General features: G+C 36.2%; 1 protein-coding gene and 1 long non-coding RNA gene across 13 annotated transcripts in view; one reads left to right on the forward strand and one right to left on the reverse strand.

Annotated features, from left to right (window-relative positions):
• Positions 1 to 26,179, forward strand: part of LOC137490644 (uncharacterized) — a 127,322-nt gene that overhangs the window by 92,832 nt on the left and 8,311 nt on the right. The window lies entirely within an intron of this gene.
• col11a1a (collagen, type XI, alpha 1a) overlaps positions 18,233 to 26,179 on the reverse strand; it is a 135,650-nt gene continuing 127,703 nt past the window's right edge. For 9 of the 10 annotated variants that reach the window (XM_087308795.1, XM_087308790.1, XM_087308793.1 and 6 more), the window contains 2 exons: positions 24,545 to 24,778; positions 18,233 to 19,528 (listed from right to left, as the gene is read on the reverse strand). In XM_087308795.1, coding sequence (XP_087164921.1) covers positions 19,382 to 19,528; positions 24,545 to 24,778 — 381 coding nt within the window. In that variant the 3' untranslated portion in view covers positions 18,233 to 19,381. 10 annotated transcript variants of the gene reach the window in all.

The raw sequence follows: 26,179 nt of genomic DNA on the forward strand, positions 1-26,179 counted from the left end.
AGAAACCTTGCATGCAATGACGCAGACACACCAATTAAATTTGTGTCAGTGCTTTAAATGTGCCAGAAAGTATAACCTGATGTTATAAAATCAAAATGCATCTGACGCTATTGCTGCCTTTAATATAATGCAATTACCCCAGGGGTCGCAATCCAATAGAACTAGTAACTATAAGCTACTATAGTAACTATATAGTATATAGTAACTATAAACGACTATTTTTATTTTCAGTATAGTTATGGATAAAATATGTTAATTCTTATGGTTTAATAAAAATAAATAGATTTTTGGAAATCACCAGGCGACCCCCCCCTTCATTGCCCCGCGACCCCTCGGGGGGTCCCGACCCCCACTTTGAGAACCACTGTTTTAGGTTGCTGAAAGAATCATTTGCTCCTTTGTTTTTTCTGGCTTCTCCTTTACTTTCATGCTTGTCTGTTTCTGAAAGGATCGGCTGTAAGAAGCACTTCAATAATAACATGAAGTTTATTTCAAATATAGGCATGTGGCGAGTACACACAAGCTCTGGAGAAAGTGAAACCGCTCGCGCTTTTAGACAACCTCACAAAACAAAAACAGGATACGGCACATTTTGTTCTTTTTGGCTTTGTGGCTGTTTATCAAGACGACGACAAGGTTTGTTTGAGCTCCAGTCGACCATGGCTTGTTATTATATGTATTTAGTATTACGATGTAATGTCTCGGCTGTGTATTTAAAAATGGTGATTTCTTTGTTTTTATTCTTTTGGCTTGTGCATGCGCTAGTGAATTTTCCTCTGTAAACCAATAGCGTTTAGCTGCACGTCTAGCTCGAGTACTAGCTTTCAAGTGGATACCTAGCACAAAAAAGGGAAAAAAGGGTACCCAAAAAGTCTTTTTGGTAACTTTTGACTCAGAAATGGCCATAAAAGCGTACAGAACTGTACCGTACTACTGAGTGGAAATGTGCCATTTGAGGATTTCTGCAAAGACCTCCAAAACCAAACGTGCATAGAACACCTGAAAAATCTAAATTTGACTGTGATGTTTTTTTTCTTTTTTTTTTTTAAGTTGGACTCAGTATAAAATAAGTCAACCCAAGAGGACATCCTTGAAACATCCCCTTCATTGAATTTTCTCTGATGAGAGCCACTTTGCATTCAGAGTCCTCCTACATGGGCTCTCAATTCCTGTCCTTTGATTCATCTTTTGATCCTAGATGTCAAGTGAAACGCCTCCTCAATTGGCGAACACAATCTGCTCCACCTGTCCTCTGCACACTTAGTGTTGGGTACATCCCGCTGGTGCCACTGACCATCTTCTCAGAGACACTAGCGTTGAACTGGATCATCCTGGAGGCTTGAGCGTAATTCATTTCGACATTTGGGCTGCATCACGTTACAGTCTGTGGCAGCAGGACCTGATTGAACTTATTCAAATGCTGGGGTGTCTTTGAAGAGGGTGGATGGGAGGCTTTGTAGGGCGGCCCAGTGGGGTTCCATGTTGACAGTCTTTGGTGTCTCTAAGAGAGGGAGACCTCACGGAGCGCCTCGGGCCCTGTTCAGCATCACTTTTCTTCTTTCTCTGATCACCTCAGCCTCTTGTCTCTGCTTTACCCTTGAAGTCCGTATGCACTATGAAAGACGAACAAGTGATGAGGACGGCAAGATTCATTTGAGTGTCAGAGTCTTCTAACTTGGTATCCTTGAGTACTCAAAAAGTTGGGTTGAGAGAGTGCAGACACCTTTATACGGAGACACCATCTTTGGGGAAAAGAGAGATAAATCCTCTCATGTGGGTCAGTTTTGAATATAGCTTCCAAAAAATGTAGATTACAAGGAGGTAAAAAATAACAGCTGTTAAGGATTAATATAGCAGATACTCCCACCGGCCACTTTTTTTTTTTTATAGGTATACCTGTCCAACTGCTGGTTAAGGCAAGTCTCTAATTGGCCAATCACATGGCAGCAACCCAATGCATTTAGGCATGTAGACATGGTCAAGATGATCTGCTGCAGTTCAAACCATGTAACAGAATGGGGAAGAAAGGTGATTTAAGTGACTTTGAACATGGTATGGCTGTTGGTGACAGACAAGCTATTCTGAATATTTCAGAAACTGCTGATCTACTGGGATTTTCTCGCATAACCATCTCTAGGGTTAACACAAAATGGTCTGAAAAAGAGGTGCAAATGCCTTGTTGATGCCAGAGGTCACAGACTGGTTCGAGCTGATAAAAAGTAACTCAAATATTACAACCGAGGTATGCAGAAGAGCATCTCTAAATGCACAACACGTCCAACCTTGAGGCGGATGGGCTACAGCAGCCGAAGATCACACCGGGTGATAACTTAGGCTACAATATGCACAGGCTCACCAAAATTGGACAATAGAAGATTGAAAAAAACATTGCCTGGTTTGATAAGTCTCAATTTCTGCTGCATTTAAACATTAAAGCATGAATCCATCCTTCCTATGAGCCCCCCCCTGCTTGTCTCACTAACACCTTTTCTCGCAGCAACCTGTGGTCTCCTGTTTAGGTACTGACTGGGCACAGCTCAGCTTAGCTTGGTTGGTTGTTTTGACACATTATTTAAAGTATGTGGTGAAGAAATGTTGCGGGAGTGATGTTATAAAGTGTGCAGTCTCAAACAGGGCCGGAGTGGGACTCCTTTTCAGCCCTGGATTTTCGAGCCTTAGATCGGCCCACCTCAGTTTTCGACTAACTATATTAAAATAACTTCATTTCCAATTCAGTTTCAAATGACATCACCATGTCTTTGTCAAGGAAACATCTGCTTTAGAACTTCAAATGTTTTTCATGAATATGAGAAGATTAATGGGTAGCTAAATCTCCAACACTATTCTTTAAAACAGTGTTCACCAAACTTGTTCCTGGAGGGCTGGTGTCCTGCAGATTTTAGCTCCAACCCTAATCAAACACACCTGAACAAGCTAATCAAGGTCTTGCTAGGTATACTTGAAACATCCAGGCAGGTGTGTTGAGGCAAGTTGGAGCTAAACCCTGCAGGGACACCGGCCCTCCAGGACTGAGATTGGTGACCCCTGCTTTTAAAGATCACACTCTCCACTCTCCAACATCTGAATATATATTCTGTACAAAATTCTTTGTAGATATCCAGTCCTTCGTAACAGTGGGCACACAAAAAAATATAAATAAAACATGTACACCTACATAAGTAACCCAAACAGTATTATATATCTTTACAGTAAAAATGAAAAAATAAATAAAAAATAAATAATAATAAATAAAATAAAATAATAATTACTCGGATAAGGATTGACCTAGGGTCAGCAGCGTCACATCGCAACGTGCTGACCACTGGACTACAATGTCGCTGTTATTCTGGTGTGTTTGGAATAAAAAATAAAATAATTGTCTGCAAAACAGTATTACTTTTATTGATAACTTAATCTTTTTCTCCCCTTTTTAGATTTCTGATCAAGTTATGTCACATTTATTAATGTAGTGAATCATCTAATTTTCATTGAGCAGGTGTAATATTCATTATTATTAATTATTCGAATTCTTATTTTCACTAAGGTGCCGATGTTTGGGGTGGAATGATAGTTACATCATCATTTACCTGCAGGCTGCATTTTGGTCACAGAGCTGTGAGAAAATAAATAAAAAGAGCAGAGCTGCAGCAAAATAATGAATAAAAAGAGTGAGACTATGGTCAAATAAATAAATAAATGGAAAAAGTGCGACTGCTGCGAATGCATGCAACTAGGGACACCGGTCCTCGCGGCCAAAAAAACGGACCGGCCTACTGGGAATTCTCCCGGTCCTCCCGATTAGCCAATCCAGGCCTGGTCTCACATGACCAACGATTATGCATTACCACAACACATTTTATTCAGTTCAGTTTCAGTTCTTAGTTCTTTCATTTCCTTTTCGATTGTTTCATTTTTGAAAATAATTTTTATTTAACATGTTTGTTAATTAACTGCCATTTTGTTATTTATTTTTGTAATTTGTTTTTGTCAAGTTTAAAATGTGTGTTTGTGCATGGCTCGCCTCACAGCTCTGTTGATACTACAAGAGGTTGGGTTTCTTTTTTTCTTTATTTTGGAAAAACACAAAATATGAATACAACAGAAAAAACATAAAACTTTACAAATTACTATCAGCTACAATTTACCATTACTATACTACTTTAACAACTTATATATTATTAGAAAGATTAAAAACCATTACTATTATCCCAAATGGCTTTTTCAGGATTTAATATTGTGATATCCTGATCGCAACAGAGAAATACTGGGAAACATCTATAGACTGATGACTTTTAATGCCGTTCAGCCTTATAATCTTAAAATATAAGCAAAATCATTTTGTCACCACTTTAGACTATACGCTAGATTCATTCAAATACTAGCTCTAAAGTGACGTTTGTGAAGTAGCAGCAACGGTTCCTGCTGTTCCTCAAACAAAAGGGTTTTTAAACTCTCCGTGTTTGATTTTGTTTTTATATACACGATTATGCCGTTGAACTGTTGTATAAACAAAATATCACACTTGTAGCAGTGTGATATGGCTGTATATCGTCACTGGTTCTGATATAAATGCAATAAATACATTTAATATTCACATTAACATCTCATCCGAAAAACGCAGTAGGTGTAGTTTTATGTTTTTACCAAAAATCTAAAACAAAATCCCTTCTCACTTCAGTTGTAACAGTATGCTTTTCATCACATTCTCTGTTCATGATGATACAAAATATGAATAGAACAGAAAGACATAAAACTTTACAAATTACTATCAGCTACAAATGACCATTTCTATCCTATCCAACCTGTATATTATTAGAAAGATTAAAGACTGTGGTTTTAATATTTAACCGTTATATTATCCCAAAAAGAATAAATGCATGAACTCATTGTATGCATTCATGCCCAAAAATGAACACAATTGCTATCGCACACACTCAGTTGTCCACAAAAGCTGTGATTACAGTGCAGTTCAAAGATCAGATGCTGTCTTTGGCTCTTAATGACACTTGTGAGCAGTAACGGCTCATTAGTCCATGTCTCTGCCATAGTGAACACCTTTCCACCCATTAAACTCATTGGTTTGTCCACATGAGAACACAGACCAGGTGAAGAAGATTAGCAAGTTTGCCCCATTAAATGAAAGCCTCTGGTGTCTGCAGTCTCTTAGCCGTTCTGCCTTGACCCTTAACAGGCTCAAATCACAGGATCGATAAAATAGCTGACCAGTTGCACTTGTATCTTGTGTGTTACAGCAGACTCATCAGAATGTGGCCAATCTTTTTCTGTTTATAGTTGACATTTGGATCGATTCCTCACCTGAGGGTATACAATAAAGCAGTATGTGTAATGTATTAAAATTCCGAAAGCATAAGGCAGGTGAGAGTAAAAACATTTACCAGTATTTATTTTTAAATATTGGATGATAGGATGTGGTTGTCATGGAAACATCATAACAATTTATGACTATAAAAATACCTATATAAAATGTATTTATTGCATATGTATTTTCCCATTAGAGTTATTAGAATTCTGTTTTACCTTTTTCTTTATTCAAATTTTATCTGTTTTCTGGACTTTGAGATTTTTTTTTCTTGTTCAAGTCGAATTATTTTAAATCATTAAATATAAAATTTTACAATTGGATTAAAAAAAATACATTTAAAATGTAACACTTACAGTTGAAGTCAGAATTATTAGCTCTCCTTTGAATTTTTTAAGTATTTCCCAAAGGAAATTTTCACAGTATGTCTGATAATATTTTTTCCTCTGGAGAAAGTCTTGTTTTTTTTAAATCAGCTAGAAAAAATGCTGTTTTTTTAAAAAAAACATTTTAATGTAAATATGAATTAATTAATTAATCTACAGAACAAACCATTATTATACCATAACTTGCCTAATAACCCTAACCTGCCTACTTAACCTAATTAACCTAGTTAAGCTGTTGTGTTAAGTGTCTTGAACAATATCTAGTAAAATATTATGTACTGTCATCATGGCAAAGATAAATAAATCAGTTATTAGAAATTCGTTATTAAAACTATCATGTTTAGAAATGTGTTAACAAAAATCTTTCCTCCCTTAGACAGAAATTGGGGGAAAATAAACAGAGGGTGTTGCTGGATTTTTGTTTTCACTTTGTGTAAATAAATCACTCTTCACTTCCACCAGCGGCTTTTGTGACACTTCTTTGCCTCCATCCACCCGGTCAATCGTAACAGAGGGGCTAATAACTCAGGGGGGCTAATAATTCTGACTTCAACTGTATACATTATAACTTGATTCCATTTTCATGAACACTGTGATTTAGTTTCTGCTTTTGTTTTTCTTGAAATTAATATAAAAAATATTGTATAATAATTGAAAAATATATAGTATTTATTATTATAATTATTATATTAAGATGCATTCTTCACAATAGTTGAATGTATTTATTATATTTTACTGTAATACAGTAATTTTATTTTTTGACTGGATTTAATGTTTCTGCTTTCCATGAATGATATGGCACCCCTTTTCCTTCTTTATATAATTTATATTTTAACAGTATAGCATTTTATTCTCTTTTATTACTGTGTGTGTGCGTGCATGTTGTGTATGTGCATGTGTGTGTGTGTGTGTGTGTGCGTGTGTGTATGTATGTATATATATATATATATATATATATATAAATATATATATATATATATATATATATATATACTGTATATATATATATATATATATATATATATATATATATATATATATATATATATATATATATATATATATATATATATATATATATATATATATATATATATATATAGACCTAGACCTACGTATGCAACAATTCTGCCTGGTTCTTGATTCTAATTGACTGATAGCCATGTAACATACCAGAACTCATACAGCCTCCTCACCCTTTTGTATTACTCCACCCACATGTGACATCAGATGTATAAACTCACTTCAGTTTGAAAAAGTTTGACGTTTAAGGGTTTTTTTTTTTGGTTAGAATGTAATTGTTTAGATTGCAACTATGCAGTTTATTTATAAGGATAGTGCCTATTTTAAATCTTTATAGTTTCACAGATACAGCAAGTCAGCATCCGTCAGCTTGTCATACTGAGCAGAGCAAAAATGGTTGATGTTGTCCATCCACAAGATGATGACTGAGACTGCATAATAAGTCCTTAGAGGAGGAAAGATGGGTGTTTTTTCAAACTATAGCGGATTAAATCATTGTTAAACAGGTCGATCTCTCTCTTTTGTATGTTGCAGTGCTGTATTTATACCATAGTAATTGTAGTGTATTGAGATGGGACTCAAATGTCGGTGATGTATATATTTAGTGTTGATAACTTTTTGTATAAAACCTGAGTTTTGGTTGTCCATCTGTTTGTTTTTTTAATGAGTCTCTTGTTTTTGTTACTGCAGTGTAGTTCAGTAAAAAGAAAGAAAGAAGAAATGGCCGCATGTGTTTAGCATTTTCCCTACCAGATTACTGTTGTGGTTGCGTTGCTTTGGCTTTTTCAGGGTCAATTATTGTGATATCCTGATTGCAACAGAGAAATACTGGGAAACGTCTCTAGACTGATGACATTTCATGCCGTTCAGCCTTTTAGATTACGCTAGAGAATCATTCAAACACTAGCTCTAAAAAGACATTGGTGAAGTAGCAACAGCTTCTGCTGTTCTGATGTTAGCTGCAGATGTGAATGAATGGTGGAAGAAAGTAGATCTTTTTACAAAAGGGTTTTAGACTGTTTGATTTTCTTTTTTTATATACACGGTTATGCCGTCAAACTGTTGTATAAACGCAATATCACATGAGTAGCCATGCGATATGGCTGTATATTGTCACTGGTGGGACACTAAGCACATATTGCACTGCTACTCGTGTGGTATTACTCATATATTAAGGCTGCACGATATTAGACAAAAACGGACATTGTGAAATTTAGTTTGTCTGCGATATATATTGCGATATGTATATAATTTCACAATTTCACACATAACTTTATTTGGAAATAATTTGGATTGGGATTTCATTCGGATTATTTGGTTTTCTGTGGATTCTAACAGTATTGAGGTTCAGGAACTCAATAATAATATATAAAATAACACTGTATAGTGTATAGACTTCATTGTATAAATAAATAAATACAATAAATTTGCTTTATATATGTTTTATAACCTCTTGCTGTAATTTTGCTTTAATCTTACACAGTCACAGGTCATAAAAACACACCCATCTTTCACTCTGCTTTAGAATTAACCTTTGCGATGACCCCACAAATCACATGTTCTGAAATGTGGTGCTGATCAACTATAATTCCAACTTGAAGTTGCTGTGATGTGACTATTGCAGATTTATACATAGTGATATCGGAACTGAAACAATATTGGAGAATCTAAATATAAAAAGCAGTGCATCATGTTTTTGGATGACAGTAACAACACAACTACACTATACTATACTACACATATACCATTACAGTGGTCAAAAGTATTTATTCCAAATAAGAGAATATGACGTAGACGTAGTTTTGTGTTTTTGCCAAAAATCTAAAACAAAACCCCTTCTCACTTCAATTGTAACAGTATGGTTTTCATCACATTCTCTGTTCACGCTTGAGCTGAGTTTATGAATATGTCTGTGAATTCTGAAACTCTCAGGCACAAAGGAATATCGAAAAAATTATATTCCAGCGTCAGGCTTGTAAAAATTCATGCCAGTAATAAAGCCTAACCACCATATTATACAAGAGCTGATGTCTCTCAGAGCGCCGAGATGTTAGTGGCCATGAAGTTCTGAAGGTTATGTGTACAATTACATCTGCCCACCAGGCGTTAAATGCTCATTTCTGTAAATGGCAGCAAAACTATACACCACCTGCTGTACTTCCCATCATAATCAGTGTTGCTTTTACAACACCTCTCCGCTTGTGCATTTTTCTAATAGCCCGACTTAATTACCTGCGCAGAGTTTCACATCCTCATTCAGACATCCCAGTTATTTCTCGTTGAGTTAGATTTTGAGTAGGGCTGGGCGATATAATAATCTCATATGTTTATAAGTCACCTCATACACTGAAGAAAAATATATACTTAATTATACAAACTTAAAAAATTACTGTAATTCGTTCCACCTAAAATTTGTAGCTTTTAAAAAATGTTGTATAATTTAGGCCTGGTTCTTTTAAAATCTAATTTAATCTAAATCAAAAATGTTTATTGTGGTCAAGAGCAAAAATTACATTCACACAAAGTGGAAAACGATTATGTACTATATACACTGTAAAAATGCTATGTTCCACACAATTCCTTCATGTTGTCCCAACACAAATAAAGTTAACTCAATGATTTTCACAAATAAAAAAAACCTTTTAAATAATACTTATATTTAATAAGTAGATTGAACAAATGGTAAAAAGTATTTAATACTATTTTTTTTTTCTTTTGTACAACAAAGATTTTTATTTTGAACAATTTTACATTATAGTTTTGCGTGGACCAACCTAAAAAAAAAAGGATAATTTTTCCACAAATTATAGTTTGGACTCTATTGAAAGTTATGGAGACCCAGAAGGGACATGATAGTGGATGAAAAAAAATGGGTGGGAGAAAAAAAAAAACAGAGTGATAGGAACATCTTTTTAAAAAAGTTATTTCGTTCCCTCGCAAAACTGTTTTTCCACAAACACTTCCCGTTCACTTCATACATGTCAACCTTCCTGCCTCTTTCATTTAAGAGAAAGTTGTGTTTAAAAAAAAAAAAATGGACGTTTACATATTATTGAATTTTGTTTATTTAAACACACACCGAAATCCCAAAGTGTCCTGCACTTTATCTCCTCTTTAAATGGCGTGTACAGAAGCTGATCTGGGATTAGTTTATCATACAGAGCGCATCTGTCAGTCAGTGCTTATACTAGAGGTTGCTTATGAAGGCAATGATCGACCTGATCGATGCACAGCTTTAATGGACAGAAAGTGAATGCAGACATTTTTATATTCATTTCAACAGGTTTTTCCAGATTAAAATTACATTAAAATATGGGAAAATACTTAGTGAGGGTGATAGCGGATAGAATGATGTGTGTTTAAACAGACGAATACTCTTAATAATATATAAACATGTCTGTCCTGCGTGTTTTATTTTAAACAACTAATTTTCTCTTAAATAAGAACAAACTGTTACTGAAGTAATAGAATGATTTCATTATAGATCTGTACATTCTTACAGTTGTCAAACAAAACAAAAGGAGAGATTCATTTGCTGCTCTTCACTTGTTTGATAACAGAGGTGTCATTTCAAATGGCGTGTACAAAAGCTGATCCAGGATCAGTTTTTAAATATATGTTCCTATCACGTTTTTTTTCTCCACCTCAGTTTTTTTTTTCTTCCACCCATTTTTTTCCCCACTGTCACGTCCCTTCTGGGTCTCCGTAGTATGGGAAAAATGTAATTAAATATTGATTAAAATAGTAATTAGGCTTAAGGAAAATAATACATTCCAGGGCTCGAAATGAACCTTTTTGCTTGGTAGCACAGGTGCTCCTAACTTTAAAAATGTAGGCGTATCAGCCAAAATTTAGTCACACCCACCAATTGTAAGCACCGTTAACACAAGTTTTATACAAACATATTTATTGCATTTGAAATCAAAAGTAATCAAACTAACAAGCAAAAAAATAAAAAAATAAATAAATGATATATATGATATATATATATATATATATATATATATATATATATATATATATATATATATATATATATATATATATATATATATATATATATATATATATACAAGCATGAGGAAAATATGTCTCAACGAAATCCCGTTATCACAAGAAAATAGATTTTTATAACATAACTGAGTGACAAAGTGAAACTGAGTGACATGGAGCGCTCACCGGCCCTGCACGCACTGCTTGACATGGATGAATCTGTTAACGTTATAACTGTGCTGTTCTCATGGGTGCTGTCTGATATTGCACTGATGCTTTTGACATATACTGTACCTTATTATATGCAAACGTCATGTTAATAGCCATACCGGTCTTTTTATGAGTAGCGATATTAGTTTACTCAGTGCAAGCCTGTTTGCGATGGTGTATGTGGTGTTAAATTTGACATATAGCTGCCACTAGCACAGGGGACTAGGACTAGGACAAAGATGGTAATCAGACTCACATTAGAAATACTTTAAAATGAAAGCATTCATGAATAGCACACTTTTTTTTTATTGCAACTTGAATAAAAAAATGTTAAAACCAGAAACCATAACTTTTTTCCACTTTATACAAATGTACTTCGAATGAAATACACAGTAATTCACTCAGATATTCTCAGTCATGTACTCATTCATACAGTATATAATATTTGTCTCATTTTATGGACTGTAAAAAAAGCTGGGTTCCACACAAGTTAACTTAATCGTTTTTTTACAAATTAAAATGAATGAAGCATAAACAAATTAAGTTGTCTGAACAAAAATGTAAGAATTGTGTTGTTTAAACTCATTTTAAATAAGTTGTTTAAACAAGCAGTAACTTTTTTTTTTTTTCAACCCAGGCCAATTCTGATTATGTACCTCTATATACATTTTTGGATAGCGCCAAATACGTCCCAGGAGCTACGCTTTTTTGTTGTTGTTTTTGTGCAGTTTTTGTTTTCGCAAATTCACCAGGGGCCACTGTGTACGCTTTTAATAATTCAGAATTCTCTTGGGAGTGCCATTTGCACCTGCTTCTCTCACGTAAATCCACCAGAGGTCGCTGTCGACTGACTGACTGACTGATTGACTAACGACTGACTGAATTTCCCCATTCACCTACTTCCCTAAACCCAACCGAGTGTTTTAAAAAGCACAGATTGACCAGCGTTCACCAACTTCCCTAAACTCAAGCAACAGTGTGTTTTTAAAAGCAATCCAGAAAAAGAAATGCCCTTGCAGCCACCTGATTTTTTACCATGTTTTCAGATTTTACCACATTCTCACCCGGTTATTTAATTGTGTGTTTGTTTGTTTGTTTGTTTTTTGCCTTTTGTTTTTGTTTTACCTGCTTTCTGGAATCGTTATTTGCAGAATTCAAACATAATCATTACGGTCAACTCTGCTCTGCCTCTCAAAACCTCCGACATACGCGACGAGCCACTGGACAAACTGGTAACAACGAGAAAGCCATCCACAAGAAGGTTAGCAGTCAGCTGGTAAGCTCAAAAAGGAACATCCTCATACCACCCTGTAGTGTTTGTTTTAAAGACAGAATGCAGCCATACAATCATCTGGCTGCATAATTTAGATCTCCAGAAATGTATATAGGGCTACATTTTTAGGATGAGCCATGTGCTGTTGTTGTTATTTTGAGTGAACTTCTAGGCGAATATTATATTTGTAAAATGTAGATATTTAAAATAAATATTAATGAAATGTAAAACGTTTTTGAAAAAGATATAAGAGCAGGCCCTACATAAAATATTGATACATAACATGCAAAATGTAAACATCTTTCAAGCTTGCAACTTTCCCTCCATGCTATTATTCACATTTTTGCCTGCATCCAGATTGGTTGTCCAAATAATGAGAAAAGTATTACTGTAAACAATGTGACTTGCGACGCCAATAAATGATATAGCATACTATGAAATTACAGACTTTATATTTATTATCTATATACATATATTTATATATGTTGCCATATTGCACAGCTCTACTTTGGAGTCTTGCTAATGTACTGCCACCTTTTAGTTTAGCAATCGAGCGTTTTCCTTCAGCTTTTTCTCTTTGAGGATTGCCTTGACTGACAGCGACGAAAACTCTTCTGCCTTTTTTTATTTCTCAAAAAGAGGGTGGCTGTTTTATGATTTGAGGCTTAGCGCTCCTTTTGAGGGAATTATGGGCTGGCAGTTACGTGGCATCTCTCTGTACCCATGCAGCTTGAATATTCAAAGTTTAATGCCATTGGCCAGCCTGTTTGATCTTTGTTCATCTGCCTTTGAGGAGACGAGGAAGAGACAGGCAGGTCCCGCGTGGCCCCTGAAGAGAGATGTGTGGGTGTTTTTTGTTCCCCACCTCATTTCTATAATAATGCTGCTAAAGGCAGCGCATGCATAGAATTAATTGAATATGTTCATTGTTGGACAGCTCAGGTAATTACGGGAAGACAAAGCGGTTTACATTTTTGATTTAACAACAAACTATGTCCTTCAAGTGACCATGTACTCAAGCGCTGCCAGTGGGGGCATATAGACGAATTGCCATGTTTGTAAACTTTCAAGATGCGCATGCAGCGACGTTGCAGAAATAAAACTGAAACGCTAGCATTTACAGCGAGGGAATGACATCTAATGCGGTACAGAATTTGTTGTTGTCTTAAAAATAAGTTATATTAATTACATAGTTTACATATATTATTTACATAATGCTTTCAGCGTATAACAGCTTGTCACCCAGTGATAAGCACAGTTATTTGGCAAAATAAACGTTAAATTTAGCGGCGTTTGTCTGACAGGTCTATTTGCGTTAGCACATTCCCAATGAAGATTGGATAAGAAGAAACGGCCAAGCATCCAGCCCCAGATGTACAATCTCATTGAAGCTCCAAGTGTGTTTACAAGAGAGAAGTTAAAGGCCTACAAGTCTTTGGATGCCAAGAATTTTGTTCTGCGTGGTCATGTGCTAGAAATAATGTTCCATGATTACCAGATTCAACACCATGTAGTGCTAAAAAACAAAATTCTTCCTAGCCAAAGACACTGTAAAAAGACGGAGCTATACAAGGCCTGGGTAATCAACAACAAGCAAAACTGCATTCTGACAGCGAACTGCACCTGTACGGCAGGGTATGTGAAATTACACTTTCACGTTTCATTCTTATCATTCAGTGTGCGAAGTTTAATTAACCATATTTAACTGTTTTTGCTGAAATCATTGCTGCAATCAAAAACGAGTGACGTGTATGATTCAGCATGGCGTGAACTTACCTGATATGAAATGAGAACTGCAGAGTCCAGCTTTTTTAATTAGGTCGTCACTTCATTCAGCTCCCTTTAAGCCAAAGACATCTGCGGTTGGCATTAAAAGCAGTGTGGTGTACAGTAAAAGTTAAGTTTTCTAACTTTCGATTATCGCATCCTGCTGCACAACACGACATGTTTGTTATTGGGATCAAACATCATTTCCCTTTTTTTTTGTTTTTTTTTCTTTTTACTTTTAAAAAGTTTTTATTACCCCACTCAACTAATAAGTCAATTTCAGAAAAATAAACAGAAACACGATCTTGTTTTTTCAGCAAACTTAAAATTACTGAATCATCTGAGTATTTAAAAATAAAATTCTGTGAGCGCCTGCTTGAGAACTCAATAGTTTATAGAGTAAACAGAAGTGATGAGCTCACACAACCCTGAGGGACATCAGAACTACTATATTTAATTTGGACAAACTATTATTTACTTTGACTGCCTGAGTTCGGTTTGTTAAAAAAAGAGTGATAACATTTAGTAATTGTAGAGTAACTTTTTTAGTTTCCAAATTGAAACGTGGTTGAACTGTATTAAATGCTGAGCTAAAATCAAAGAAAAGTACACGTGCATATGCATCAGGGCCTTCTAAATGATTTAAAACAAAGTGCAACAGACTATTGATGGCGTCACATGTACCTACTCCTTTGCTATATGCAAACTGAAGTGGATCAAGTGGTCTGCTATAATGGTAATGTATGTTAAAGTATGTTCAGTCAGTAAAGTATGTTCAATTTAAAGAATATCTCAAGGGCAAACACTTTAAGTATAAAAGCCTTGTCCGTTTCGCGAGCTGTACGTGCAGTGGGCAGAGGTTCGCTACGCAGCGCCAGATGAAAGTATAAGGGCGTACTCACACAATGTACAGTTGACTTAAACCGGGCCAAAGCACGCTTGTCCCCTCTCCCATCTCCCCCAACGTCCCGCACTCACATTACCATCGGGCCTGGGCACGCTTATGTCTCGCTCAGCACAGTGGAGATTTCTCTACATCGCTTTAGTCCTTAGGAACGCGGTGACACACAGTCAGATATTTCGCTGAACAGATCAGCCACTTTTGACGCTCATAAACAATCATAAAGCCCTCATGCTGCAGGAATTAGGAGGTTTGCTGAAGGTGCAGCTGTCGTACAGTGAGGGGTTTGCGTATTTAATAAACTACGGCAGTTTGTGTTCACTAAACAATAAGAATGATTAATTAATCCATATGAAAAGGTCTCTTAAAAGTCAGGACTTACTTTCAGTTTTGGGCTTTGCCGCATTTTGCACTCACACACAAGCGTAGCGCACCAAAGCCTAAGTGAGCCCGACTCAGCGCACTCACACTTCCCAAACAATCCGGGAAACGGGCCTGGGCACAGTACGGATATCATAGTGTGAGTAGGCCCTAAATCTGTCTTGAGACTGCTTGCCCAACGACCTGGCCCCAGAAAATGAAAATAAATGTTTGAATTAGATCATTCAAATTAATCGGAATTAGCCACAAAATCAAAAAGTTACGAATTGCAGTGAGATTGTGTTGAAATGCAGTGTGGTAAAATATATGCTTTGAACCAATTTCAATTTTCAACTAAAGGTTTTGCATTTTTAAAAATGTCTAATAGTCTTATGATAAGTGCAGATACCTTTAAATTGTAGATATGTTTGCATTAAATCTTTAGTGTTTTTAGCTTTCTTGATGCTCTACTAAAAAAGCGTGAGCTGATTTTTAAGCTTTAAGCATTAATAATTGCTTTGGCTTAAAAACAGAAAAACACCCCCCCCCACTGGCACATCTTTTATGCATTTCCCACTTTAGGTTTGTGAAGTTGAGTCGCGTGTGATGTAGACAAATCATCATTGCTTTTATTTAGACTATAAAGAGGTTACCAGTCTTTGATTTAAGCAACAATCCTCCACAACACAGTATAAGAGTGAATGTGCGCAATTAAATCAACTCTCATTCCTTGATGTCTGCTGTATTTTTCAGTCGGTCACAAAATGCAATGCTTTACCTCATATATATTAGCAGTTTGAAGCTCTGTCATGCGGAAGAAGACTGAAGATGAGGCTGAGATGCTGCTCAAATGGACCCCATCCAGAAAGAGTCAAATCCTTTGAAAATCTTTTTAAAATGCTAAGCAGAGAATACCTGCCACAAAGGCTCATGGCAAAATGGCAAACTCAAAGTCTTTGCCTAAAGAAAAACCTCAAATTGGCATTCCTTTGAAAGCACGAATAGAGATGTCCAATACTAATGCAGAGAATGCATTGCTGATCTAACCAGTGACGATACACAGACATCAAACAGCGGTCTCATTCCGACCATAGAGGCGCAAATGGTGACGAGGTTTTCATACTAAACACAAGGCTTAATGAGAGACTCCGATGTGCGTAGGTATCCATCAGATTGTGTAGCTTCCAGCGCTCGATTAGGAAAGGAGCCAGAGGGGACCTGTATGAGACGAGTATGAAAGTTTTGCTAAAGTAAACACGCTGTTCTCATCCTGTTCAGACATCCCAGATGACCTGCTAATGAGCTGTAATGCATGATAAATGATACGAGGAAGTAATTAATTAAACGACGTGGTATGCATGAGTTAGCAAACATTTATTTTAACCAATGTATGTTAGGCTATTCCAGCTCACTTAAAGGTATCATTCACGCCAAAATAAATATCTTATATACATTCACTCACCCATAAAGCCATCCATTACTGTATGTAGTGATTCTTTTTTACAGTGGAAGATTAAAGGTGCTATATGATTTCTAAATCCTAAAGATATTATATTTGCAGATATTTAGGAAACATGCTAAGTGAACATATTTATTTGGAAAACAATGCTACAGTCAGTTACTCTGTTTTGATAATGTTTGGTCTCTATAACTAGCCCACTGCCAGTTTACCTGTCACAATTACCAGCGATCTATCCTTGCAGATCGCTGGTATACATGCGGATCACTAAAGTGTTATAAATCTGCCGGTATACGGACTTAAAGTTCCAGTCATGCATCACTCACACGCACCTGTTCCACATTCAGTAGATTACACGCAGTCATGGCTGGGAGCTACTTATGAACTGATTACCTGGACTATATGCACAGCACACACACCTCTTGGCTGAGTTTTGTTTAACTGTGTGTGACATTACTTTGTCAGCGTCCAATTCACATTACATTACCCAATTGTATTTCAGCACCCTGGGTTTGCTTAGATGTAAAACAGCTTATTTCATTTCAGTCATGAAGGCTGCCACAAAAATTGTGACTCGGCCAAATATGTGACCTTCTGGAGAACAGTAAGAGTTCTCTGAATGGTTTTATTTTGCAAACAATTCAAATATTTCAAACGTAAATAATAGCTGATCAGCTTACACTGCAAAGCTTAATCTTCAGGCATGCTTGCTTCTGTTGGTATTGTCAATCTGGCAACCTTTGTTTGCATCATGGGGGAGTAGGAGGGGCCAAGTGAAAACCAACAGTGACAGCAGTACCAAGATTCAGTCCTACATACTTTCAAAGAAGTTTTTATGTGTACAATAATTTGAATAAATGTTCTTCAGAAGAAACTAAAAATCACCTACACTACCTGGCAAAATCTTTTCATCGATCCCAGTTGATCATTTAAAAAGTGACAAAGGGTAGATTGACTTTATTAATAAGTTATTTAAGTTGTTGAAGAGAGATGTATGGATGCGGTTGTCCAAGCTCATGGGAGTCATTCACAATATTCATTCTTTTTCCACTGCATCATGGCTTTATATTTTATACTGTACATTATTTCTATTAAGTGACAAGACTTTTGTCTAAGCAAAGTCAGACCTTACTGTCCTAATTGAATAATAAAAAATCAAGGCATGATCATATTTTAATATGGTAAAATAAGCATAATCTAGAGGCCTTTGCATTTCATATTAGCCACTTCTGATACCAAATGATCAACTTGAAGTCAAGTTATTATTTGTTCTTCCTAAAACGTGGATAGGCAAGACTTTTGTCAGGTAATGTATGTTTGGCATGACGTGAAGATGAACAAACTCACAGCAACTTTTGAGTGAAAATCTCTTCTAAAACTGAAGATTTAGCCAGACGAAATGCACAAATGCCATTTAAAAGAATTCGATATTAACTGGGGAAGATGACACAGCATGCACTTTATCAATCAATACAGTTACTAAACGGACAAAAAAAGAAACATCTGACCTGACGAAGCAAACAAACAATCCACACCTGAGTTTCATGGTTGGTTGGAATCCAGTTTTTAATAATGAAATGAACCATAAAAAGCACATTTAAAACAATTTCTCACTTTAGTTACAAAAATGGGTCACCGAAAAGGCCTTATCATTGCATTCACAGAAGGTTTCGAACAAAAAGAGGCCTAACAGATATGTATTTTTCCCATTTAAAACAAAATCCCCACCCAAAATATATAAACTTAACTGTATAACCAAGGTATATACAGGGCACACCATACTTGCATCAGTATGGATGTTTTTCAAGATAGATTGAGGTATATGACCGATCTACAACTGGAGAAAAATCCTAAAAAACAAACAAATAGCAAACAAAACTTAAAGCGAATGAATGGCAAGATTACTTGAATCAAGCACAGGAGACAACATTCGTTGCACGTGCTGTTGAATCTTCCTCTTGAGGTGTTCAAACTGCGAGCGACTTCGGGATGGTCAATATATACAAAGGACTTACATTACAATTAATTAATAATAGGGAACTGTTTGAATGCCGTCTTTTATTTGCGTAATAAAAAGTACACAGTATTCATCCACAAAATATCAGTATTTAATTCTTTATTTTGTTCAGTTAACTTATAACTTATAAACGTTCGTGAGGGATTTGGAATTTAAGAGCCAGATGCAATTGTGATACACATGCAAGTTTTGAAAGTGGATTCAGAAACAACAATAATGTACAAAATAATAATTACAGTTTTATTAAAATACATCCTCTTTCTCATAGCACCTCTTTTTTTTTTGTATTTTGAACAAGCACCATTGTTGTCGTCTTTTTTTCTTTAGTTTTTCTTTTTTTTTTTTTTGATTTGCACTGCACCGTTGAGAGGTCCTCCCTTTCATTGACTCTCCAACCGCTTGCCTTGGCTTGACGTTGTCCTTCACCTTTTCGTTCCATAACAGGTTTCATGTCATGTGATCCTTGCCCCACAAGGGCAACAAGTATTTTCCTGGGTAATACATACATACATGGTAAGACGTGTTCGCTACCCCATTTTTTAATATTCAAAACTTGCATGTGGCAGGAACAGGGCCTCGATGGTTTGATGAGATCAAGAAAGTCTTGCCTCGTGCGCAAAACCCGTCCTACCCAGCCAAGTTATTGGTATTTTTTCTTTGTCTGTGTTTTGTTTAGCCAAGGAAGCAGACTGGACCAACTTCAAATCCAAATTTCTGGTTGGGATCCCCAAAGTCAGTGAACTTCACGTCGACGATTGGAACCTGATCAATTTTGGGAGTGTTAATCTCCAGTACTGTCTTTCCATAGCCCTTCCTCACCTGCAGGAAGAGAAAAAGCTGATTAGCTCAGTGTGTTTGGGTTAGAGGTGTAACTATACACAATTTGGTACATGAATTTTGTCTGTAATGCAGTGCTTGTTTTATTTGTGGAACTCGAATAGTTCCCAAATAAAACATATTAGTTGTTGAAGCTTGAGTTTGTTCAGCTTCTGTCCCGCTCTTTGAGCACACTAAACATACACTAAACATATTTCACATATGGTCAAGTGTGTGAAGTTACACTAGAGCTTCTCATGCACACTTAATTATCAATCATTGCTTGACATTGCAGCCTGCAGTTATCAATAGAAAATATAGTCAAACAGTCCTGTATGCAAGGAAAAAGTGACACTGCTGGACAAAAATGCTTAGATGCTCAGTTTTTCAGTCTGTGTACAAATATTAGGCACCATTTAGACTAATATGTTCTAGTTTTAAGTGAAGTTTATTTATAAACTAATTTCAAGAGGATCCCTTGCTTCTGAGTGAACACAGCTGGTCAATAGCCGCGTTTCCACTATCGCGCCTAAAGCGAGCGAGCCAGGGCGAGCCAAGGCCAGTGGCGTTTCCACTGTCACTTCCGGGGCCTAATCGGGCCAAAGCGGGGCTTTCTCGGGGCCAACGGCCAGCCTTTTTCGGCCCGCCGAATACCTTGGGCCAAGGAGGGCCAGCCGGGGCTTCGGGGCGGAGTGAAAGGAGAGGCGGGCACAGTTTTCCGTTCGCACTCGAGTACATGCGCCAAACAAATAAATAAATAAGGGAAAGAAAACATCTGGAACAAATTATAGTCTGGGGTCTTTTTTGCATATGATCGCCCTTAAGTTTCTCTTTTAAATGTAAGGCTGTTGCATAAAATGATCTTTCTTTGCTGCATCTTTGATGTTTCAGTAACGCATAATAATCTTTACACCATATTAAAGACACAGCAGACAGTAAAGGTTTTCAAGAGGTTTTGTCAAGTTTAATACTGTAAGTGTGTTTTTGTGCGTTTAGATGCCTGTGTATGTGTGTGAGACGAAAAAAGCGCTCCATTCATAGCTCTGTTGATGCCGCGAGCGGCTTTTTTCTTTTCTTTTTATTGTTTTAATTTATTTTGGAGATAATACACTATATGAATACAACAGTAGGACATTAAACTTTACAAATTTCATGTCCACTTTTGTAGGCTCAAAACAATAGTGTCATATCTAGTTAAAATAGCCCTATATTGAAATAATTTAAAGAATTACAAATATTAGATAGGCCTATAATAAAATCACATTAAATAAATAAACCAATATAAAACTAACTAAAGCTATAGCTATAACAATTAGGTACTATATCAAACTGTTTCAAATTTATATTAAACTTTCATTTTTCAAAAGCCTCTTTGAAAAAAAGATTTTAGATTTTCTAAAAAAATAAAAATAAATAAACACCGGAAAATGTTTTAAATATTATTTATAAAGTATTTGGATACGATGAAATTAATCAAATCATGCAAACAGAGCATTTTCGGGGTGAGTGAACGCAGAAACTAGGCGGCCTTTTTTTCTGTCTGCAGCCGCGCAGCACTTTTTTGACGGAGAAAAACTGCAAGTTCAAAATGTGTTCTGTGTCCTCAAACAAGTGTGTATGTTTTTATATGACGTGGTAAAATTAAAAAAGGACATTTTAAATACATAAAGAGCTTTATTAGTGCATAGCTGCTGAGCGCAACGAAATATAGGCAATATTTTATTACGTGCTGCTCTTATGTGCTGAAACACTGAACACTTTCCTTTACTTAAGATATAATAAGCAACATCTTTAAATAAAGGGAATCACCTATTAAGTGTCATAAAGCCTATAGGGGGAAAATAATCATGTTTCAGTTCTCTCCGGAGCATTTGGGATGAATGTTGGACAGATTCTGTCTAGAGGATGTTATAAAAAACATGTTATATCGAGTTATTAACGGAGAATTTTATATATGTGGTGTTATATTATGGATGTGTGCGCTCCCTGCGCTCCGGGTCCCTCCGTTGGTGGCAAGACCACTGGATTTCGATGCCAGTCGGTCGGCGAGTAAATGAATATGATGAATGAAAACACACAGGCATGTGCGTATAGACATGCGTTGTACTGCTGTACAGTAACGTGTCATTTGTTTGTTTTGGTTGTCCTAATTTTAATAGTTTCGTGATGATGTGATGGTGTGCTTTATCTGCATGATTCTCGCTGAAGTGGGCGGTTTGAGTGACGTTCGATTCGGGGGATGTTCTGGGGGCGGGGTTTGCGTGACGCGCTGCGAGCTACTAGCCCCACAGTGGAAACGCGACATGATTTCAGCCTCACTGCTCAACCTCCTAGGCGATTGGCCCGGCCTGGCCCGATATAAGCCCTGGCTCGCACTGGCCTGATAGTGGAAATGCGGCTAATCATTACCCAATTCATGATTCACCAATCAGACAATTTCTAAGTCACTATAAATAACCTACGTTTCATATCACAGCCGTCTTCGTCCCTTTCACTCCTACTCTTCCTCCTTTCTTAGATGGGTGGCACAGTGGCCCAGTGGTTAGCACTGTCGCCTCACAGCAAGATAGTCACTGGTTCTATTCCTTACCAAGCCAGCTGACATTTCTGTGTGGAGTTTATACGTTCTCCCCGTGCTCACATGGGTTTCCCTTATGCCCCTCGGTTTCCACCCACCGTCCAAAAACATGCAACTTAAGTTAATTGACTGATCCAAATCAGCACCATAGACAAGCTCAGAGTAAGTAGTTATCTTTTAAGAGCAATCCGTATCTGTGCATTAGCTACTACAGCAGGGGAGTTTCGAGATCTACCTGAGATCAAACTCCCCTCTCGCCCTGCAATGGGAGGGAGCCCTGGGCTCAATGATCTTATGAGCTCAGGGCTCTCTCATGGGACAGCATGCCAAACACACTTTATAATCAATCATCAGCTAAGTGTGAACTTAAAAACATTACTCTCCAAATATGATTTTATTATAATCATCAATATCATATCATTATCATGCTGAAAAATAAAACTACTACAAATTATGTGCTTTCTAGTAGGAACTACATGAAGAATCAAAACACGTATGTGCTTTTCAGTATTCACAATCCCATCAACTCTGGCAATATTGACAACAGCTCTTTACATTCTTTCCTCTATCTTTCTCTAACTCTTTCTTATTGTTTCTTAAATAATTATACACAAACAATCCAACTAGAACCTATATTATCTGTTTGAATTTTAATAAAAAAAAGAATAAAAAGTAATATATAAAAATACTTAAACAACAAATGTAACTGGGGGCCTAAGACTTTTGCACAATACTACAGTATGTATAATAACCCAATATTTAATAATTGAGTTAGTTTTCATCCTTTCATCCTTGTGTGAAAGCTTGACAGTAAAATATTATATATATATATATATATATATATATATATATATATATATATATATATATATATATATATATATATATATATATATATATATATAATTTATTCTTCTTATTATTAACAAACACACTTTATAATCAATCATCAGCTAAGTGTACACTCTTGAAAATGGTGTTTAAGAATGAAAAACGATTCACATCCACACGGACGTTTCACCTAGAGTTTCTGAAAAGATCTGCGTCCACACTACACCACTGAAAACACACATCTGCAGAACGTCTGAGCTCTAGGCATTCAGCAGGCACCTCCACAGATGAGAGCAGGGCACATTGAACAGTTCATTGAGGATATACTGCTAGATTTCATCTCACTATAGTTCTTAAGCGTGATATTTAATTCATCTTGCCTCTATTTTACAACCCTTTGGTCTTTTGAATCTGATACTTGTTGGCTGAGCATAAAGATACATTAATATAGTAATTTAACCATGTACACTGATTTTGCACATTTGACTGATTGCTTGCCTTTATTTCCTATATTGTATAAAACTTATTGTACGTTATACTTTTATAATGGCCATTATTGATTATAAAAACTGATTTGCAACAAAGAAGTAGGCTATGTTTCATTTTTTCAATGAAGATGAAAGGAGGCAGTTCTTTTATAGGCTCCGTTTTGTTATCAAAATGCTTACAGTGAAGATGACAGTCATATAAACATGTAGCTACACGACGGCTCAACATTTTTGGTGTCTGTTAAGTTAATATTAAAATGAAAATAGGTAGTTCCTTATATTATGTTTTCATTTTATTGTTAAGCCAGGGTGATGTGAATGAGGTTATAAAGTACACTGTTCGCTTTGAAGATATACCCGACGTGTCCTCAGGAGTTTGGAGTCTGAACTCAAGGAAAGAGTACAAGACTGAACTTTGTGCACCTAATATAGAGAAAAATCCACAATCAGAGAGGCGAATGTCGGCAGCCACACCTCCATTTTCAGATGTCTCCGTTTTCAGAGCTTGATAACTCCGTGGTGGAAGGCATAACCATAGCAAAACTTATGCGTTATAAAACTAAAACGTAATAGTGTAAACAAAGTTTTAAGTTTAGGATTAGTTGCATGTAATTCTGCATTATTAATTATAATTACATGGAACGTATTACAAGGACACCTTGAAATAAAGTGTTACCTTCTAGAGGTCACACTTAGCCGATGATTGATAAATAAAGCGTGTCTGGCATGCTGTCCCGGGAGAGAGCCCTGAGCTTGGAAGAAGAGTTTCGAGAGGTTTATTCATTTGGCCTATACCTTTGTTTATCAGGGGTTGCCACAATTGAATGAACCGCTGACTATTCGAGCATATGTTTATGCAGTGGATGCCCTTACGTTCGTAACCTATTGTTAAAACACTCATACGCAACGTGGATCAGTGGATTCTTCAAGACGAAGATGACTAAGCTAACAAAATCTGGTTATTTATGTGTGTATTGGATTCGTCTGATTAGTAAATCATGTGATAGCTAAAGTGGGACCAGCTGTGGTCAATCATATGCACGTGATCTGCTCGAAATTAGTTTATAAATAAACTTTGCTTAAATTCATTACTACACATGTACAGCATGATGGTGGTCTTACCGCACAGCCGTCTGACAGGGCCTTTATGTAGGGGTTGTTGTCGTATGAGATCTCCTCGTCGTTGGAGCCGAGGAAGTGTAATGCTCTGTCATAGCTGTCCGTAGTGGCGTCGTGCCAGGCCACTGACTGGTGGCAGCTGTAGGTCAGGTTTTGCCTGGCGGAGGCTGTCAGTAGTTTGAGGAACGTCATCTGGACCATGTTTATCGAGTTGCCTTCTGCGTCCACGTATGAAAGCTTGAAGGGAAAATGAAAATGTTATGTTTTTTTCTTTTGTTTTTATATGTGACACAAAATAGACACACCTAGGCCACCATCAGATTTGGGAGCCTAATACTTTTCTAAGATCTTTTCTAAAAGGTATCTAATCTAAAAATCTAAAAGGTATGGAGCAAGTGCAGGGTCATTACTTTTGGGTGAACTATACTTTGTACACAATATGTACACAATATTCAGAACAAAATTACTTTTGAAATCAAAAGACTGGCAGCTTGTTGAACGCAACCTCTTTAGCACCAAGTTACAGCTTAAACGTTTTTTGTTAAAAGTCTTTTCTGAAATGATGTGCTGTTTATTATCAACCATCTTTCAGCATTTCTAAGAGATCTTCCTTAGATTTAGCATGTTCTATCTTTCGTTTTCTCTCCAGGTAAATCTCACACTGCCTATAATATTGCCTACACATACTGTATACCGTATAATATTCAGGTCTGGACTCTGTAGAGGCCATTTCATGATTATCTCTGTATGTCATCAGCTGTTTTACTCTCCAAATATGATTTCTTAACATTAGCACTGTGTTTGAGATCATTATCATGCTGAAAAATAAAACTATTACAAAATAGGTGCTTTCTAGTAGGAACTACATTAAGAATCAAAACCTGTATGTGCTTTTCAGCATTCACAATCCCATCAAATCTGCCAATATTGACAACAGCTCTGACTTAACAATCAAAGACAATAATTAGACCAAAATAATCCATCTAGAACCTGTATTTTCAGTTTGTATTTTAATAAAGAGAATGAAAAGTAATATATATATATATATATATATATATATATATATATATATATATATATATATATATATATATATATATATATATATATATATTTTTATATATTGTCATTATACCCTCACTAAAACAACAGATGTAACTGGGGGCCTAAGACTTTTGCACAATATTGTATATATTAACCTGATATTTAATATCGAGAAATATGAAATAGGTATTTAAATATACAGTATTAAATTCATGTTGACAGGCACCATTGAATAGATTTATAGCTGGCAAAGCTGGAACTGTAAATAATAGAACAACTATTGCTTCTGACAAAGTAGAAAACAGTCAGAACAGAAGCACAAAGCTATAGCGTTTCACCGAGGTGCAGGAACGCCTTTAAAACCCTCAACCGCATCAAATATAAATGTGATGTGTATGTCTGCAGAGACGTGTTTGTGTGCGATTGTATGTATGTGTGTGCGTATGTCTGTGCAGAGGCGTATGAGTGTCTGTTTGTGCGTGCATGTCTGTGCTGAGACGTTTGTGTATGTGTGGTTCTGACATTCATTATGTAGTGGAGAGCAAATGTCTCCACAAATATCCACAAAAGCATCTTTGGTCCCCATGAGGAAAA

The sequence above is a fragment of the Danio rerio genome, chromosome 24 (genome assembly GCF_052040795.2).
Source record: "Danio rerio strain M-AB ecotype USA chromosome 24, GRCz13ab, whole genome shotgun sequence".
NCBI lineage: Eukaryota > Metazoa > Chordata > Actinopteri > Cypriniformes > Danionidae > Danio > Danio rerio.